This window comes from Camelus dromedarius, chromosome 13 (assembly GCF_036321535.1).
Source record: "Camelus dromedarius isolate mCamDro1 chromosome 13, mCamDro1.pat, whole genome shotgun sequence".
NCBI classification, from domain to species: domain Eukaryota; kingdom Metazoa; phylum Chordata; class Mammalia; order Artiodactyla; family Camelidae; genus Camelus; species Camelus dromedarius.
Genome location: NC_087448.1, coordinates 64,050,387 through 64,071,171, shown reverse-complemented (window position 1 = coordinate 64,071,171; position 20,785 = coordinate 64,050,387). Strand labels below are relative to the sequence as shown.

Sequence of the window (20,785 nt, the reverse complement as noted above, 5' to 3'; positions counted from 1 at the left end):
AGCCAGTGAGATAAGTACTGAAAATCTCCATTGTATTTTTAGGAGCTGAGAAAAGATTTCCTCAGCGATAATCATACCCTAGATACTACTGCAGGTGTGTTAACACCAAGCAAAGATGTGTTGGCAGTAAGAGGTGGTGGGTGACCTCCTGGAGAGGAGCATCAGTGAAACCCTGGACTTGGAGATAGCCTTCTTCGATACAGTACTTTATTCTGGTGGCAAACCCACTGAATAATGGGTCTTTCTGTTTACAGACTAAATAAAGAGTTCAAAAATAAGAAATAGTTGCACGGTACAGCAGAGTCAGACTGAGATTTGGAAGCTAACTGGGTGACTGACTCTTCACAGAGCTAAAACTCTTGGTGGATCATTTCTCAAAAGGTGATAATGAGCAAGATGGTCCCAGGTATAAAATTGTACAGTTCTCAACTGGCAGCTTTCTCACAAAAAGCCCAATAATTTAGCAGCGCTATTTTAAAACTATCAAAATTCACAAGGAAATGTTATGATAACTCACAGAGAAAAAAATGTGACAATGAGTGTGTATATGTCCATGAATAACTGAAAAATTGTGCTGAACACTGGAATTTGACACAACATTGTAAAATGATTATAAATTAATAAAAAATGTTAAAAAAAATTCACAAGGAAATCATAGCTGCAAAGTGAGGAAATGTCTTTCTGTGGAATATTTGAGCATTCTAAGAGAAGGGAGACAGTGTCTTACTAGCAGGCAGAATAAAATGTTCATGAGATGGTAACATCATTTAATAAAAAAATACACAACTTCTTGAAGGGTAAGAGATTAGAATAATTCAAAAGATTAATATTCTAGATTTTTAGGAGAATGGAAACTTAAAACGTAGTGGTCATTAAAAATATAGGAATAGAGAACTATATATATTTCCAATTAAATATTTTTAATTACTTAATTATGCTGTAAGTTTTAAGATTTTTTTTAGTTCAGAGCCCAGTATCATCATCTTCTTTTGACTACCTGAAAAAACATGAAATTCCATTTTTAGCTATTACTAGGAAGCAGGAAGGATAGACTTAACATTACAATCTGAATATTCTCATTCAGAGCAAACCAAGCTAGAGTTTTTGTGGATGATTATCATTCATGTTCTCAGCCAATTTAAATGTTTTGAAAGGAAAGTTTACTTTTCTCATGTTCACAGGTTTACTTACTACTTTTTATTTTATTTTTATTTTTTATTTTTGGTAGGGAGAGGTAATTTGGTTTGTTTATTTATTTATTTATTTATTATTTTTTAATGGAGGTACTGGGGAATTGAACCCAGGACCTTGTGCATGCTAAGCACGTGCTCTACCACTGAGCTATACCCTCCCCCCACTACTACTTTTAAATAAATAAAAATTGTCCTTTTTTCATTCTCCTAAGGTTTTAATAATAGCAGATTCAAGTTGTTCCCACTTTTCTCTTTAAGAAAATATATTAAATGAGGTAGATTCACATCTGTTTATATTCCCAATGGGTGGAGAATAGTTGGGCAGGACAGGGATTAAATTGAGCATATCAGGAACCTTGGAGTCCTCTCTTACGTCATTTCATTTTTACAGGATCAGGAGATTACAGGGACCTTTGCAGTAGGGTAGGATTTTTTCCCCAATTATAATTCAAATCACAGGGAAATATAATATGTTTATCTAAAAGGCATTATAATATGAAAAGTCTCAACATGAATACTTTATGATTAAAGCAAAAACCTAAACTCCCTTCTGCTTTTTCTTACTTTCATTCCATTCATTCTTTAAGAAAGACCTCCAGACGGCTGGGTTACATGGGGCAGGCCCGGATAGGTCAGCCAGACCACTCCATCCTTCGGTGATGCAGTGGACATCTTAAAACCAAGAATGGTTTTAGAAAAACAGAGAAAGGCTTTCAAGCTCTTACAGATTTCATATACATTTAATAATGCAGTATGGTGTAGTCTGTTTTGTTTTTGTTTTTGTTTCTTCAGTATGATGTAGTTTAAAGCATGGACTTGGGCGTAAGCATTGGAGTCAGGTCAGACTTATGTTCAAATCTTCTCTGCCCCAATTCCTAGCTATTTGACGTCTCAGTGTGCTCATCAGGGGGGTTAGGAAGAATCAATGAGATAGTGTATGTCAGAAGCTTAGCACAGAACCCGGCCAGTATTAAGCTTGCAATAAACCACAGCTATTATTATAATGCATTCCAGGTGCATATGTACTTAACTCTGCCCACAGCCAGCCTCTTGAAGATGCAGCTTACCAGTTCCACACTGTGTGTGATAGTAACACTGTTCCTCAGAGACTCCATTTCATCTCATATATACTCTTATTTAGCCCCACGAAGATACCATGAATTGGGAAAGGCACAGTCACTAAATGCTCAACTTTCTGCTTCTCTGTCGCTAGATTTCTCCCTGTTAGCACCCGGTATTTTGCGTCCTAGGCTCTACCCTGTTAGGTATTTGAAACTCAAGCATTGTTCTTGAGATTTTCATTATGGAGATGTATTTTTTTCTCCTATTAAATCATTACCTTAAACTTTAAATAATGCTTTACTTTTTATGTCTCTAACAGGAAAAAAATGTGTCTTTCCATTAAGCTAAGGGAGACGCAAGAAGTCTCATGGGCTTTTCAAAGTAGTTTTGAACAAGCCACTCATTGTTTTGACATTTTTGGTATGTTCCAACTTGGTAAAACAGTTTTAAGTCCTGCGAGGGAAAGGGTGTAGTTGTTTCTCAGAATTAGTGAAATAACATAATAATCTCATATGTAAGTGTGTAAATATGGATTATAATTAAAATTTAGGGGTTATAAATGCAACCCAAATCTGGACATACTTGTTAAAAAGACACTTTTTCTCTTCAGAAGATCTTTTGTAGTTTGAAGACCTAGAAAGAGCATAAGGAGAAAAGAGAGTGAAACTTACACAAGCGTGGAAGGGTGCCCTAAATTAGCTGAAAAGACTCAGCCCCTCCGTTCTAACAACTTATATAGCCTACTGGGCATCCAGGAAACAGGAGTAAACAGTGATTTCTGAAACAACCCCCAAATCCTTTAAGATGTTCTGTATCTACTGATCCCAGGCACTGGGAAGAGAAAAGGCAGATCTTATCATCTTTATCTCCTGACTCACCCTGCAACCAGATGGAACTTAAGAGAGGTGGGAGAGTGTGTGTGAGTCTGTGAGAGACAGAGACAGAGAGATAGGGAGAGAGGAGGGGCGGGGGAGAGGAGACACTGCCCTGGGACACAAGAGAGTAAATGAGTGTGTTCTGACTTATGCACAGTCAGTTAAAGAAAAGAGGGCAGAACATTTCCACATAAATAGAGTGAGGGGGAAAGAAACAAAGGACACAAAAATGCAAAATCTGGAAGAGAAAGAAGGAAAATCTGGGATGGGTGAAGCAGGAGTTTAGTAAATGCAGCTTTTCCTCAGACCAGCAAACCAGTTGACCATTTGAGTTAAGCACAAGGCAGAATCCCCACAAGGATAACGACGTTTACTTTTCATTTGCTGAGTGGAGGCCACCATCACTTGCACGGTCACAGCTTGTTTGCTAGACCTCTGACTTCCCCGCCAGACAGCTAAAACTTTTTGAGAAGCCATCTGCCAGGTAGAGCACAGGATGGAAGGGGTGGGTGGGGAGCCGTGCTGGGTTCCCGGCGGTACACACCCACCACGGGTTCCTTCCTGATCATCACCAACCATCTCTCATCAACTTGTCCAGCCAACTTCCAGCTGGCTGCCTGCCACATAAGGAATTTCATAAAGACGGATGTTTGTTCTGCATGTGTAGTTTGAAACAAAAAAGGTAGGAGGGAATGTAAAAATGCTTCTCGAAGACTTGTGAAAATCTACATGAGTTTGGGAACTGATAATAATAATTAGACTGGCCATTTGCATAGATATTCATCCGTAAAGAGTAAGTTGTGTTTGCTTTATGGCGTTGCACTGATAAAACAGCAATTTCACACAGTAACCATTATACCACTTTTATTACCCGTGTGCCACATCTGTTCACATTCCTCAGTCTTCTGCACCTAATGATTTTTTTGGATCTCTCCTCCCCCTTGCTATTAACTGTTGAAGGGAGGGGCTACTGAGTAATTCTACACCTGTTCAAGTCCACGCCTACCAACTTGCTCAGCTTCCCAAACAAGTGCGGGTAAAGCACCAGAACGTCTGAATCTGGGGTGGGGATGGCGGTGGCTGCCGCTGGGTTTGGCTTTTCAGATTTTTGTTAAGAGAATCTAATGTATCTCCTACCATGGCAGTTGATGACAGCAATTTATATTCCAGAACGAAGAACAAACTAAATTCATCTCAGAATGACTGTAAATCATCCAGACGGAGTAGCCTGCCACCTGAATTGCTCATAGGAAATGACATTAAAGGAAGACTTCAAAGGAACATTAAAAACTTGGAACCCATTCACCTGAGGCGCCCGAAAAAGAGACCATCCATATTTCCAGGTAGGATTTGTTTCAAGTGATGCCTGCCAGTTAAAAAACAAAAACGTCTGTCCTAATAAGGACTGTCCGTCGTTTGTTCAGATCAGATGTGTTACATTTGAAATTAACTTGGGACATGTTTAGGAGCTTAAAGTAGCCAACTAAACATGTTCGAATGTGAAGGATAGAGTGAGTCCTCCATCTGAAAGCACTTCTGTCTTTTTTTTTTTCTTTATTTCTTTTAACATCTTCAAGGGTCTGTAAACAGGCAGATAAATTTTGTTATCAGGAGCAGCAGGATCACAGAACTCCTTTCTTGCAGTCCTGAAAAATTCCATGCTGCATTTCATTCTCTGGTGTATTTTCCTTATTTTGCAAGATTATTGGATTGTTGAGTGAAGCTGATGTTTGTGTGCACCAGAAATTAACACCATGAAATACTCGAATGCATGCTTCAAATTCCTGTCTTGCATCAGAGCCTAAAACCATTTGTAGTAAAGGGCGCGATTAAACAATGTGGATGGTGAAGTGGATTAGAGTACAGCAGACTCGTGGATTTCAATCTCGATAAAGAGATGGCCGCTGTAGACGTCTGTGCCTGAAATGACAGGTGTGCAGGTTGTGTAAGATGCCCGTGACAGTGAACTCTCACTGAGGGATCACTGGCGTGTGATCACTGGAGAGGATGAATTATTTCATCAATTTACTTCCATACTATTCGCACTGGAATTTTCCTGGAGAAACGGAAAGTGGCCTTTCTGTTGTGACTGAGTGACTGGAGTCTTTAAGGAGGATAGATTAGACCCAACTGCTGAGGGCTAACTCTGTGATGAAAGCAAACAAAAATAACTCAGTCAAGCTTTACTTCATCATAAAGATGAAATGGACCCCCCCCACACACACAACAGCTGAGTCTTTATATTGCTTTTCTAGGAGGTGGTTTAGAAATGTGGGGACCCAAGGCCTCAAGCTGAAAAACTTCATTTCTTAAAGGAGTTCTTGTTTTTATGAAGATCTTGCTTCAGTGATGTGGGAACTCCTGTGCAGGAAAAAGCAAAGGCCAGACTAGAACGGGCAGAGGTGGAAGTGTCTGGTCGCGTTGGGGGGAGAAGGAAGGGGATGATCTTTGAAAGCTTGCAAGGTGGAGCGTCTGAGTGTCTCAAGTTTCTAAAAACACAGTCGCTTTCTGCCTGCTCTCTTTGACCTGAAGGCACCGTGGAGCCCAGAGCTGCCTTGCTCTGAGCTGGCGTGACGTGGAGCGTTTTCTGTGGAGCTGGCTCACTAGCCCGTCTTCGGGAACCTTCTCCCAGACCTGTTTTTCACCTTCTGCTCTTTCTTCTCTTCCCTTGTGTTTTGGTTTAACACGTCTGGATCCACGTGTGTCATGATTCACCCTGCTTTCTCTGCCACCACAACGCAGCCCCACCCGCACACTTCATGATGGCTTCTTTCCCCCCTTTCTAGCAGCCAGGTCCCCAGACACCTCATGGCCTCCAGCCACGAGCCCCACTTTGCCCTCTCTTTCAGTAAGGTCATCTAGCGCTGGCTGGCAGCTACAGCCACACAATTGTAAGAAGACCTCCAGTTTGGACCTTGTTATCCTTTATAAGCTCTAAAATTGTTGTCATTAATCTGACAGGGTGGAGTCGTGAAAAGAGCGTTGAACTTTGGGGACGTGAGCCTAGTCTACACTGCCCCTAAACGGCTGTGTGTGATCTCCAAGGCACCTCACCGACCCCGTGGCCTTCGAGCACATTATTTTTTCTGCCCACTTCTGCTGTCACTCCCCTGCATTGGGGTGGCAATGGAGATGAGCTCTCTATGTCCTTCCCCTAATCTTACTGCCAGGGTCTCTGATGGACAAGGTTGAGAGTAAACTGCCCCAGGTTTGAACAGTACTGGCTACTCATTTTTTAAAATTCGCTTTCAGATAAACCACGACTTCCCTGTAATACAGATTGCACTAACTACTTTTTACAGTGGGTGACTGAGAAATGCCACCAGCCTGCACATCCCACCGTAGCTCCTAAACTTCCGCTGAGATCAGAACTGTACATAGATTGGGATAACCATTCGCATTTTATACTGCTCGGCAGTTACACACAGAGAGCAGATGTAATGTGGGACCAGAGGGTCGGAGAAATTAAGGCGCAACTCAAAATTAACTGGCAAACCTCCAGCTCAGACATGGGTCTTCTAACTCCAGCGTTGAAGCTGTTTCCATCGGTTTCGCTGCGCTCCACTGTCCACTGTTGCTATCATTTGTCTGATGAGTTTAAGATTTGAAGACGTGTCCGTGTTCCGACGTGCATGCCCTCTGACCCTTACACACGCACAGAAAACTGTATCTTCCACCTCAAGCCTCCTGTTTTCCCTCCTGTGCTGGATGATTGAAGGATAGGTTGACTAGTTCCTTCATTCACTCCTCAAGTATTTAGTTCTTGCACTGTGTTAGGGTAGACTTTCAAGAATCTACCTGTTACCCTTCTGGCCTCATCTCCCATTTCTCCTCTAAGGGCCATCTCACACTGCAGAGACTTATCTACCCCAAATGCAAATATGTTTATTTCATTCCCTTGCTTAAAATTCTTCAGTGGTTACCAGTGCTGTCAGGATAAAGTCCAGACTCCTTCATGTTGAGTACAGGAGCCTGCAGGACTGGCCACTGCTTCCGGCCCCATCCCTCAGCTCCCCTCCCCCTTGCAGTCTGGCAAAGCCAGCCAGCCTCAGATCCCTGGGGTCCAGCGCGCGTGCTCTGCTAGGGTAGGTGCTGTACAACCGACCTGCACCGGCTCACCTTCTAATTCCTACTTTGGCTTCCAGTGTCAGCTTGACACCCCTTCTTCTAGGAAGCTTTCCTGTCCCTCACACCTGGGCTGGGTCCATTCTGTGTCCTTCTCATAACACCTGGGCTTTTCCCTAGCACAGCGCTTATCACACTGTATTGTCATCGTCTGTTTGCTTGTCTGTATCTTCCACCAGCCAGGGAGCCAGGGACCATATCGGTCTTCTTAACCATTGTATCCCTGGTACCTATCACAATGCTTGGCACATGGTGTGAACTCAATAAATATTTATTCAGTTGACTCAAATCCTGCTGGACAGAATTAGCTCTTGGCATACCCTGTATACTCCCATTCTCTTGGCCCTCCCAACACACACACGTGCACACACACACATATGCACACACACACACCTGTATTCCTATTATGCCCTTTTTTCCATTATCCCTCTGGGCTTCAGGGCCTAATTCAAGACCTGTCTTCTGTAGTCACCCAGTCTTTGACCTCTTTGAGTTCTCCTTTATGCCTGCTACCTCCCTGGCCTTGGTGCTGCACAAAGAGTCTTTCCCACTCTTCTTGGGATTGTGTTCAATTGTCTTAGGTTGTGAATAGGTTCAGTGATCCCTTTGTGGCAACTGTTAAGTTTTTGTTTGTATAGAAACTCTTTGAAAGCAGGGACTATATCTTATGTATTCTTGAATGGCCCAATGTGTAGGAGAGGAAATTGCACATAGTAGGTTATCAGTTAACATCTGGTGGGGAACTAAGTTGCTGGAAGGCTGTGTGCATCCTGTGGGGCCTATCTGATTCTAGATCCAGGAAAAAACTGGTTGTAGAGACTGTCAAAGGGGGAGGACTTCATACTGATTTTCATCACTGCAGGAACTCCTGGTGGGGGAGGAATGCGGGTACCTCTTGTCTCAGTGTGTAATTCATTCATTACAAAATGCGTTAGGGTTCTACTCTATGCCGAGAGCTATTCCGGACCTCGGGAAGAGAGCAGAAAATAAGGCAGTTTCCTGTGTGACTGATGGCAAAGAATTTTCCTCGTAGGATGCCTTGTATGTTGTGCAACCCAGTAAGTATTTCTTGAGTAAAGGAATGAGCGCATACCACACTCACAGCCATGGATCTTCAAAAACAAAAGCAATAAGTTTAAAAATCATATTTTTATGATTTTTACCAAAAAATAAAAAACTAATCATTTTTCTTCCCCTAAAGAAGCCTCAACAATAGCATGCTAGTTTGAGTTGCTTGGTTGAAGTTCTACGTCTGGGTCTCACCAAGCCAGGCGTTAAGAGTGTAAGTCTCCAGCCGGCGGCCAGCCTGGCTTCCTCGTCCCCTGAAGGAAGTCCGGCGGCTCCAGAGCAGAGGGCTTAGCTTGGGTGAAGAAGGCGAAGGAAGAGAGAGAAGTGGTCCCAACACGTACTGCACCCCCAGGCATGTCGGGTTAAAACGAGCATCTCTTCCTGTACCTGGAAGCAGGTGGGGCTCAGGTGCCAGGTGTAGTGGGTGTTCGTTCAGCAAACAAGTCGGTGTGTTTAATCAGCTCATTCTTGAAATATCCTGCTGATTTTACAGTCACCTGTTTGAAAAGCCAGGAGCCATCTGCTTGGAGGAAACAGGCAGTTTCCCGCACGTCCTTGTTGCTGAGTCGGAGGAACGGGCTGAGGCTCTGGTCAGGACTCACGTGGCAGGTGTATCAGCATGCAGGCTCACCTCCATTCTCGTACTTAAGTCAGTTCTGTTCCAGAGGTGTTTTTTTTTTTTTTAATCCACAATCTAAAAAATGTTATTTAAAATCATTTTACTAACTAAACAGATTTTGAACATTTCTAAAGTAAAGCTGCTTTTTTTTTTTCTTGCTGCATGTAGGATTTTCTTGGAAACACAGGATAGTAGCAAGAACAATGCAGCCAGATGGTTCTGGGCTCCCTTAGGGTGGCAGAAGGAGAAAGTAAGGACTGGCAGTTCCGTTCTGGCCCCTCCTGGGAGCCTGCTTCTCCAGGCATGGGCAAGACACCCTGTAACTAAGCCTGCCTCCTCAAGTGTTATGTTCGTGTTAGAATTCTGTCATGTTAGTGATTCAATGACGTTTCAGCTGGGCCTTCCAGGGACAGTGAGAACTTGGTGGCACCTCCTTAAAGTCATGCTGTGAAAAGAGTGCTTCCTAGGATTGTGCCCAGTTGGATTCAGTGGTTCCTCTTTGTGACAACAGGACCCACCCACGTTTTATACACCTCAGTGTCCCCACAACACCCACCGCGGGGCTTTGATATGGGAGGTGATGGGAGATGGTGAAGTAGGCAGGCAAGATGGAGGCGTGTGAGAATGGATGTGTCATGACCACTCTGGGGCCACACCCCCGTCCTGGTCCCAAGATTTCCTTCCACAGCCCCCTCCAAAGCCCGCTGTTCTCAGGGCCCCAGGCAAGACAGCCTCAAAGGCATGAGTTTGAACCCCTCCTCCTATGAAAGAGTTTCAGCCAGAGGATTCCACAAAGGAAATGTCTGCCTTACAACTGGGTTCAAGCTCTGGCCCCCCATCTTACTAAATGTGTGACCTTGGACAAGTCACATGATCTCTCGGAACCTATTTCTTCATCTGTGAAATGGGAGTGAAAACACCAGGGTCACAGGGTTGTGTGACACTCAGACGATACAGTGCATGATGATGAAGTGATACACAGCGGGAACTGACAGTGTTCACTTTGTCTTTCTTTCTTTTGGATATCAGAGGTTTGGTTTCTCATAATCAGTACCTTTTCTTTTAGTGGGTGAGTGGTGAGTGTAGTTGGAACATTTGCAGTCTTCCTGGTTGGAAGACTTCATCTGACCCTCTACGTAAATTCTGTATAATGAGACACCACTAAAAAACCTGTTAGTTTAAATTTGCCATAAAAAGAGGATAACATGCAAACTCTTCTTCAGGATATAAATATCCATATATTTTCTCAACACAAATTTTAAACTTGAGAGTATTGTCATGTCAGGCCTCTGAAAATTGTTCAGTATTAGAAACAACAATGTCTATGATTTAGAAACTTACCTGTAGCCTTGTCGTGTTTCATAATTTACCTAATCTTGTCTTCTTTTGGAAATTCAGCTTTGGCTTTTCTTTGAGCTAAAAGTTGGAATAGGAAGGTTAATTGGTTTGCAATTATGTATTATATATAGCTTATATATGAGATTATAAATGAAGTCACTTGAAATTAATCTTTTTAAATACTAGAAGTGTTTACACTTCGAAAACTTTGGAAAGTCAGCATTTAACATTTTGATTTAAAATATTTAAAATTTATAGCTTTTCTTTCTCAGAAATATTGATGCAGCAAAAACTGAGGTATTTTGTTGACTTAAATTAACCAAATTTATTTTTTGGGCAAGTTTATTTGGGAGGTGAAATTTCTGTTCTTGTTTTGCTTTGTTTTGTTTTCTAAAATGAAACAAAACCAAAAACTTTTAATGAGGATATTAGTGGTAACCCAGATACTTTTAAGGAAAACAGAAGTGCTAACACTACTTACCTGCATGCTTTATAAGGAAGAGGAGATATGTTTGACCTTTATGCGGGGACCAGTAGTGAGCCCAGCATAAGCAGAAGGCATGAGATTTAAAGCTTGACTTCAGGCTTTTTCTCCATAAAAAATAAATACATACAAACATAGGGTTCTGAATTCAGGACGCACGATATAGGTATATTGAGAAGTGGCTTAAAGCTTCTGTTCTAAAAGCCGTTCATTTCCATTTGTTGATCTACCGCAAATGTAGAACTTCATACATTTGACCGCTCCCACACACTTTTCTCCCTATTCTTGAATAATGCTCTAAAGTCTAGTAGTCACATCTAGATTATGAAGAGATAATGTATTTTTACATCCATATAACTTTATTCAAGATACTTAGTGGTATCTTGAATACCACTGGTATTCAAGTGGTAATTTTAAGCATTTTTAATTGTTTTCATAAATGGTGTAGTTTTTCTTGTTTGTTTCTGATAACTTTATTTTTTCTCTAGGTAGCTATTTAAAAAATTATTCTTACCATGGCAACCTCAGTGCTGGCTCTGGAAAATGCGATTTCTTTCTTTGTTTTTTTCCATTTCGTTTTAATTGAAGTATAGTTGGTTTATAATGTGTCAATTTCTGGTGTAGAGCATAATGTTTCGGGCATACATTACATGTATTCCTTCCCATATTCTTTTTCATTACAGGTTACTGTAAGATATTGAATATAGTTCCCTGTGCTATACAGTAGAAACTTGTTGTTTATTTGTTTTATATATAGTAGTTAGTATCTGCAAATCTCCAACTCCCAATTTATCCCTTCCCACCCCCTTTTGCTTCTGGTAACCATAGGTTTGTTTTCTATGTCTGTGAGTCTGTTTCTGATTTGTAAATAAGTTCATTTGTGTCATTTTTTTAGATTCCACATATAAGTGATATATGGTATTTTTCTTTTTCTTTCTGGCTTTACTTCACTTAGAATGATGATCCCCAGGTCCATCCATGTTGCTGCAAATGGTATTGTTTAATTCTTTTTTATGTCTGAGTAGTATGAATAATGAACTTTTAAGAAACATTTGGGGGGAAATGGTCATCCAGATACTCAGTTACATAAAGAAACAACCATACCCCCAACATTCTTTTGCTTCAAATACTTTGGGACCCTCTAAGGTATGTTGCTTTCAAAAGTCACTTTGAATACTTGCAGCTTTTCTTTAAAGTCTAGGAAAGTATAGACTTGGGAGTAGGGGTTTACGAAATGAGCTTAAACAGATAGACATTTTCACGTGACATACATGTAAACACTCTCATTACAAGATGGTCAGAGTGTTTTTCAGTCACAGTTTTAAAACCTTTACATCCTAAGTGGGGCATGAGTTAATTTTCTTGTGCCAAACAGCTGATTATCAGATTTACCTTTGAGCATCCTGGGAGTTCAGAGCACAGAGATGGAGGAACAACGTGGATGGTGTGTATTTTTGTCAGTAAATCAGATTTATCCACGGGGCTCCCTCAGCTACGAAATAACACTCTTCTCTCCCACCCTGTGAGACTTAAGAACGATTAAGTCATCTTGATAGATAATCAGTACTGGATGGCGTTTTGGAGTCATTATGGGCCAGAAAGATTCAATTTAAAGAAACAAGAAGTATCCAAAGACATGCCCAAGGATAAATGAAAGACATTCACAACAAAGTGTACAATATTGTTCAATAAAAATCTAAACTCTCTTGTTGAATGTCTATTGGATATAAAACGCTGAAGGCCTAGATGATGGTTAAGACATCGATACACAGCAATTTGTTCTCCTAATTTTTCACTAGGAGAGCAGGCTGCCCTAATTTGGGCGTTCATGATTCTCTGGCACCCGTATTTAAGCCTCTGAGTTGCACCAGTTAATGGCAATACTGAAACCGTGACACCTGGCACAGAAGCCCTAATCGGCAGTGGAGCATCTCCTTGCAGGAAAGTCCCAGGGAACCTTAATTGTCCTCCTCATCAGGATTTCTTTGCTGGGGCTTTGTTTACTTTTGGTAATTTGTGCCTCTTCTGCACCCTCTAAAACACAGCTAAGCGGGAAAGTGTCATAAGTCAAATGTTCCTCCCAGGGCTCAGCTCAGGAAGGGTTTCCAGTCTTATGAGATTTTTCAAATGCTTGTACAACCAAGGGAATATTAACTTAGCAACTTAGGGCATTCTTTTTAAATCAACTGTACAAATGCAAATTATTGGAGGAGGTTTTTTCAGAATCCACAAGCACCGGCCCTGGAGATTTGATTGAGGAAGTCTAGACTGGGGCCAGGCTTCTAACTGCTCTGTGAAAAGATTCCCCAGGTACGTGTGATGTTTGTCTCATCCCCTAGGTGAGAACTGCTGACTTAAAGGAAGCAGAAAAGATCCTCAAAGATCAAAGTCATTCTTAAACAGGGGACTATCTCACATGTAGGAAGCAGGAGGCATCTATTCATGCCCAACCCCTAGCCCTGCCCACGCACACCCTGCTGCCACCACCCTCAAAGGTCAGTGTGTTCTTAGGCAGGAAGACAGCCTGCATTTTCTCTCCTAATAGTGCCTGGATTTGAGGTCCATTATATACAGACTTCCTCTTGGTTCCCATTCATAATCTTACAAACTACCCATCTAGGTCTTTGTTCGAACCCCTGCTCACATAGGGTGAAACATAAGACTCTTTCTGCCACCTCTTGACCAATTTTTTTAATGGTAACAATGCACTATGGGCTGAATGTTTGTGTCCCCCAAGAATTCACATGTTGAAGCTACAGTCCACAATGGGATGGCATTTGGAGATGGAGCCTTTGGGGGCAATTAGGTCATGAGGATGTAACCCTCATTCATGGGGTTAGTGCCCTTATAAGAAGAGACATGAGAGATGCTCTCTCTCTCTCTGTGAGGACACAGTGAGAAGCTAGGAAGACAGCTCCCACTAGACACCAAATCAGCCGGCACCTTGATCTTAGACTTCCCAGCCTCCAGATGCAAATGAGATGTAAATGTTTGTTGTCAAAGCCACCCAGACTCTGGTAATTGGTTATAGTAGCCTAAACTGACTAAGCCAATTGGATGAATGAGAAATATTTTAAGTCCTTAAGAAGAAAAACTCTCAACCATGTTCAATGAATGAAAGTTGATGATATCATACACAACACTTAGGCACAGAGATTGCATTATTCAGAAATGGAGTAAACTATAGTGACTTACTTTCTTTTGTTGTTGAATCACATCCATCCAAAATAGTGGCTGAGCGACTTCTCAAAAGAGGTATTGCCAAAGTGGTTTCGCTTCTTTAAAGTGTCGACGTTTGAGATTAACAAACACTGTAAAATGGATCAATGTGTCATTGTTGTGCACAAAATACGGATTAATCAGCGAACTGAAATTCTGTCCCTGCTCTGGACCAGAGTGTTTATAAACCCAAATCTTGAGTACTCCACAGCTATGATCTTAACCTGCTCAGTGCTTGCTGTATGCTGCTCATTGCTGGATGGAGTGGCACGTAACATCTACTTAAATGTGGTGTAATGAACTATTGCATGGTTTAGGGCTTTAAATTTTAAAAGTCATAAAATTTTAAATGTCATGAATTTCATCTCAAGTGGCAATATTTTTCCAATCAGCATTTAAGGAGTATAATTAGGTGAGAAGTATATGTCACTTTCAAAATATTTTTATTTCATTATTGAGAAAATAGTAGTACACATATTTTAAAGCCATGGGGATTCTTCAAGCTCAGATCTTGCCAATTCTGGACATTAATAAGCTAGTTCAGTTTTTTGATCATCACTACTGTTGTTTTAATCAATGATAGGCTATCTTAGAAAACCTATGGCATTTCTCTGAAAGTTGAATTCTTAATTCCCTGCTAATTATACATCTTATGGATGTGCCTATGAGTCCTGGGCATTTATTATTTTTTCGGAGCTCAAACTGCACAAAGTGCTTGGTGGTTGTGCTATTGAAGAACTTAGACAAGCAAATCACTCACTTGGCAGGGAGCGCGGGGGAAAGTCAGAGCATCGTTGAATTATGGATCTGAAAGAAATCTTAGAGAGCATTTAATTCAATGCCCTCATTTTACAGAAGAAGTGCAGACCTACATAGACAGCTTACCTGGAGCGTCTCCTGCTTCCAGTCTGATCTTCATGAGATCATCACCTAAACCTAGTTTAAGAACCTCTGGGATCCTTTTTTGTAAACAGAGAAGATGAGGAGAAAATGATACCCACATCTTTCCTTGTGGGTCCCAGAGGCAAGCAATCCATTGTCAGCCTGTGTTTATCCAGCCTCCACATGTCCACTGTGCTGCCCAGGACACAGCAGGGGCAGGGAGTGGGCAGGTGGAGGTCGAAGCTTTAAAAGGCACATGCTGGTCACAGGTGGTGAGACATTCAGCTGAGGGGTGAGCCTGGTCCAGTGCATGGCATCCAGATCTCAGCTGCTTTTATTTTTCATTCTGTCCTTAAGAGATAAAAATTCTGTTTCTTTGAAGAAAACAATCAAGTGAGAGAAGGGGACTTTTCGTTTCAGGTAACTTTAGTTCAGGGAAACACACAGGAAACATGAGTCTCCTCAGAGACGTGATCCAGGGGAAAGCTGGACCCTATATAAACATTTCTTTTGGAGGGAAAATTTCTAGGGATAGTTTCCTTTTGAATGGTCAAGAGGCCTGCTAAACTGTCACTGTCCTCACAGACTAAGATCACTCTTCCCCTGTCACAGTGGGGAAACTGAACAAAGCCTATGGAAATGATCTGTTAAGAGAGCAAATCTGAGACAAGATTTCACAGCTTTTCAGTTTCAAGTTCTCCTTCACCAAGTATTCTCTGACGTTTACTCCATTCTCATGTTCAAAACGTTATAACCCAAAGCAGCTTCACAACCTTATATCTTAGTAACTGAACAGGAAAATCCTTTTTTTTTTCCCACCCAGGATATAACCAAATCCCTAATTAAAAACCAGTCAGTATCTCTCCTGATTAAAGGGGCATCGAAAGTTGACAGTGGAGTTCGCATAATGTGCCCACGGAGCAGCCGTGTGCCTGCGCCTGTCCCCGAGAAGTACATGCTTTGCTCGTTTGAGGGAAGTGTGTTACTTTTTAAGGTTGTCAGGGCTCAGTTTAGTCCCTGAAAAGTAGGTCACCCTGTTGCTTTGTGTGGTCCTCAGGTTAAAAAGTTGTCTAACAGAAAGTTCCACACCTCTAAAGAGATATGTAGTAAATGATCATTGCTTTAGGAAAATATCCTAGAAGAACTCAGACTAAAGCAAAAAAACATTTTTTTAAAGCTAACTTCTTCTGAGCACTGGAGTTTGAAAATACAGAAGATTGTTTTGTTTTCTGTTTTAAAGCTGTGGAAGGAGAAGAGCCTATAACCTGAAAGCCAGCTGAGTGCACTTTGCTCTTCAAATGTGAGTCAGGATTGATCAGGCTTCCATGGCAGTGCCTGTAGAAAGCTCCAGGCCCAGCCCCAAGAATCTACAACTTGTCAGGGACTTGTGCTTAGGTTCCTGCTTCTGCTGATGTTTTGTTTGTTTGTTCTTTTTTCCCCATTTATGGAATTTTTCATTATCTTCTTCTGCTGGGTCCACTGTGTACTTACTGTGTGGGCTCAGAAGGGAGGTTCAGCCTCTTTCCTTGATTTCTGCAAACGGAAACTCAACCATAAAAGCCTGTGTGTATAGCAGACTGCAGCTGCCTGGACTGAGACATCCATTCAGCACAAATGGCTTTGATTTAATATTAGATGTCCCTGTTCTGTCAACGCCCTTTCAGCCGCCGTGCCATTTGAGATTTCTCATTGCTTCTGCTACCAGTATCCTGCAACCTCTTGACATCTTGGTGGCGTCTTCCTCCTTGTCTCTTCCCATCTATCCTTTCAAATTCCTTTCTCCCACAATGTCCCCACAATTTCATTTTCTTCTCCCTCTATTGTAGAGAGTAGTTCTGATCGTTGCAGCTCTGACCCCCAGCCCTTCTTCGGACCTGTCACAGCACAGCCCAAACCATCAAAATCAAAGGGCCATCTGAGACTCTTCCTTTAAAGCCATGGTCCTCATAAACGTACATGAGAACCCCCTGCAGATCTTCTTAAAATTAAATCCAGATGCTGGCTCTTCAGGTTTGGGATCAGCCTGGGAATACTTAATTTTTAATAATCATGACTTGAGTCTGATTGAAGGATCTTCAGCTCATGTACTGAGAAACTCTGTACTCTAATAAGATTCATCCTGTACAGGAGGCAGTTGGATTCCAGAGAGCAGGGGTTTCCTCCTTTGCATATAGACTGTACCTATTCTAGACAAAACCCTGCAAAGACCCCACTGTGATTGGGGTTAAACATCTCCCCATCATTCCTATGGTTTGACCATCTTATGGTGTAAGCCTGAGATTACTCTTCTTAGAAGCTCTGTCAGTTAAAACTTTGGTAGACTCATTAGTAGGGGATAAGACTCATATTACCTGTCTTAAGAGGATTTCTCTTGTCAAACATATTTGTATTCACTTGAACAGGCTCGGTGACCCGTGTAACTAAGTCACATAGAGGACAAAGCTTGCTCTGGGACAACCCAGGGAACTTTGTTTACCATCTTCCAATGGTAAGATGGAACAGAGGACAATCTTAAGGGATTAGGAAGTAAGACTATCTTGGGTTAGCAGACGTCCATATTATTTTATATTTTTTAATACCCAGAGTAGTAGTGATAAGTTCACATTGATTTGGGCAGCATTATTAAATGAGAGGAGCTTGTTTCCACTCAGTTTATAGGAGAACTATGCCCCCTTTACAAGATAATTTAATTGCAAGACCAGAAACGGATCAGAGGGTTATTATAAAGGGTATACATTATCCATACTATAAATTAATAAATTCTCTTCCGTAATGCATTTAAATAATTCGTTTTATAAAAATGTGACACACTTTTCAGGAAGGTTTCAACTCAGTTGTATAAAGAAATATGTGTAATATCTATACTGTCCTTCCTAACACATTTACTATCTTTTGTCATGTTTCTGTTCTCCTTCTATCTCCATTCTTAGCTCTTTCAATAGAAGAGCTGAATTTCCTATTTTTTTTAAATCTCCCTGAAACATTTATCTAATGATTGCTGCCCGCAGTGGGTGTTCAGGAAGATGCTTCTGCCCTACCCAGAGCTGTGTCATTCTTTCCCCTCCTCCACTAGCTGCGTGTGGAGCTGGGTCAGTAATTTAGTCACCTGTACATCATAGAATATTCCCTGTGGAGTGGGGTAAAATAGGAGCTGATCCCCCAAAGCTCTACTATTTTAAGGACCCTTCTGGAGTCTAGAACTGCATCCCTGCAGTAGTTCTCTCATCCAGTGGTCCATTTTCTCCTGTTAAACACTGAGATGCTCTGGAACATCCTGTGTCTTCTTGTTGATGGTGTCTCTGTCATGTTTTAGCCCCTTGACTTTCAGGATCCAGCCTACACTCTCGAGCATGACCTTGAAGACCCGGTCCGGCCCTGTGCTCGGATGGAAGGGTTTGTCCCTGTCCCGGGCCTTTCTGTGCGCTGTTCCAGCCACACGGAGCCACTGATGCCGTCTGCCCCCACTGTCCTTCTGTTGGTGTGGGTCTCCACACGGGCTTCCTCACCCTCCCACCTGGCTTTTCTCTGTCATATTCTCTTTCAAGGCTGAGCTCAAATGTCACCTTCTCTTTCAAACTGTCCCTTACACTCCCAGCCCCAGATGATTTAGCTGTAGCTCACCTTCTGTTTCATAGGTCTTTGCACATTGTGGTGTTTAATGCTGCATGTATCTCTTACTAAAACCACCCTCTCTACTCAGGCTCCAAGCCTTTTGAAGGCAGAAACTGTGAAGCCCATGAATGAATGAATGAATGAGTGAGTGAGTAAAGGAATGAATGGATGCTTTTCCTTAACTGCCTGGTCTGCCTTAACCGTCAGTAACGCGCACAAAGCTAAGCTGTTCCCTGGGAAGTGGTCGTCTTCCTTAGAATCAGTTTTCCAGTGAAAGTGGCCTCTTTTCCTCTCTCCAAATCCCTCCTCACCTGGGCTCCAGTTGTTTCACTCTTGCCTTAGTCTATCCCATTTCAAGAGGATTTTTTGCTTATATTATTAGCTACGTTAAATCCTTTGCAGATTTAAGTAAGTGAAAAGCATAATGCAATATCCTCTAAGCATCATCTGAGCTAAATAAAATCTCTTTCCATCAAAGGCTGCATCATTTTTTCCACTTCCCTTTCCTCACTTACTGTATCCTGGGCAAAACCAACGTTGGCTCTTCATGTGTCCATCAAGTTGCCCAATGTTTTGAGTCAGTCTCCTTTATTATCTTATTTTCCTTCTGCATCCATGATTGGCTACAGTTATTTGACAGTTTCTTTTTGGCTAACATAGATTTACAAAATCAAAACTTTCTAAATCACTTTGCTATTGCTGGTATCATTAGGCATGCTGCAATAGCAGTGAAGATAATTGTTGTTTTGTGTAAAAATAGGGAAGAATTAAGTAGAAAGAATGAAGAAAAGAGCCTTGACAAAAAGAGATGACCATAAGCTTGTCAGAGGATAAAAGTGAGTTTCCTAAAATTATTAATATAGTGACAAGTATATGCAACCTTTGCATCAAATCATCAGGTATAAAGTCTTATTCCTAAGAATTCGCAATGTTGGTTCTTTGATGTTTGGAATAGGTTGTTTACATGATGGAGCAACACAACAAATATCTCAGGAATAACCAGCTTTACAGCCAACAGCAAACTCCTTAGGGCAAGGACTTTATACGTTTGGCACAATTTACTTTTTGTGTATCAGTGCTGCATAAATATTTAATAACAGTTCCTCCCACACCTATTCCTGGCAAGTTGAGCCTTCCTGACTTGTCACATCCTTAATCAAATATGTATTTCCACATTAGTCACTTGAGGTGTGGTGCCACTTGTAGGCTGGGTTCTCCGGGATGATGCCATCTCTTGGGGTGTGCTCTGGGTGACTGGAATAGAGATAAACAGCTGTGAACATCAATCAGCACTCTATCTTTTCCTTTCTTGAAAAAAATCTCTTCCTTTTTAGAGTTCAGTGATTGACAGAGTGAGCTATATTTTCCCCTAAAGGTAGAAGAGTCACCTTTGTTGCCGTTACACCAAGACCTGGGCTTTGTCCTCCAGGCTTTGTAACTAACAGCTGGACCCTGGGCAGCCCACCAGACCTCTCCTGAGGTCCTCTGGCTTGTCTGAAAGAAGATCCTCCTGTGCTAATCATAAATGTTGATTCTGGCCCCAGAGTTTTAATGTACTGCTTATTTCCAGATGTAACAGTTGTGCTTACTTGCTCAGAAAAACAAATTAGCTCATTTCTAAGTATCTTTCTAGTGAACGCGAGAAACATGCTACTGCTTAAATATTTCATCTGTTGTCTGATTTTAAGAAGAATTTACCCAATATTCATTATTTAGACAAAGAGAGTCCTTGTGGCAATGGATTAGAATTCCAAAGTGCATACATACAGAGCAGCATAGCTATTTAATTATGTAAATTTTAAAAGAACAACAAAATATAAAGTGATCAGAAAGAACAGAATCTATTGGCTCTGGGAGACAAAAGTCTACTAATCGTGTGAACTCTGTAAATTCTATGTATTCTGTGGATATCTTCTTTTGTGGTTACTGTGGGAATTATGTAAAACATCCTAAAGTCATAACAATCTCTTTAAAACTGATAACAACTTAAGTTGCATGCAAAACCTCTGCTCATTTACATCTCTGCTCCACCTCCAGTTTCCATTATTGATGTCATGAATTACATCTTTATACATTGTGTACCTGTTAATATAGATTTATAGTCATTGTTTATGCTTTTGTTTTTTAAATGCTGTTAGAAAATAAATGGCGATTTACAAACCAAAATTGCTAGAATTTATTTTTATATTTGTACATATATTGACCTTTACCAGAGGACTTCTATTTTCATGCGGCTTAAAGTTACTATTTAGTATCCTTTTGTCTCAACTTTAAAGACTCCCTTTAGCATTTCTTTCAGGGCACATTG

General features: G+C 41.3%; 1 protein-coding gene across 3 annotated transcripts in view; it reads left to right on the top strand.

The window, feature by feature from the left end:
- FRY (FRY microtubule binding protein) overlaps window positions 1–20,785 on the top strand; it is a 361,507-nt gene that overhangs the window by 82,537 nt on the left and 258,185 nt on the right. Inside the window, exon 2 of one of the 3 annotated variants that reach the window (XM_064493224.1) lies at window positions 4,301–4,473. Coding sequence is in view for 2 of the 3 variants with exons in the window: in XM_064493226.1 (XP_064349296.1) it covers window positions 4,269–4,473 (205 nt within the window). In the remaining variant the exon portion in view is untranslated. Of the gene's footprint in view, window positions 1–4,173; window positions 4,474–20,785 lie in introns of those variants that run through there. The other 2 variants (XM_064493226.1, XM_064493223.1) reach the window with 2 other exon arrangements.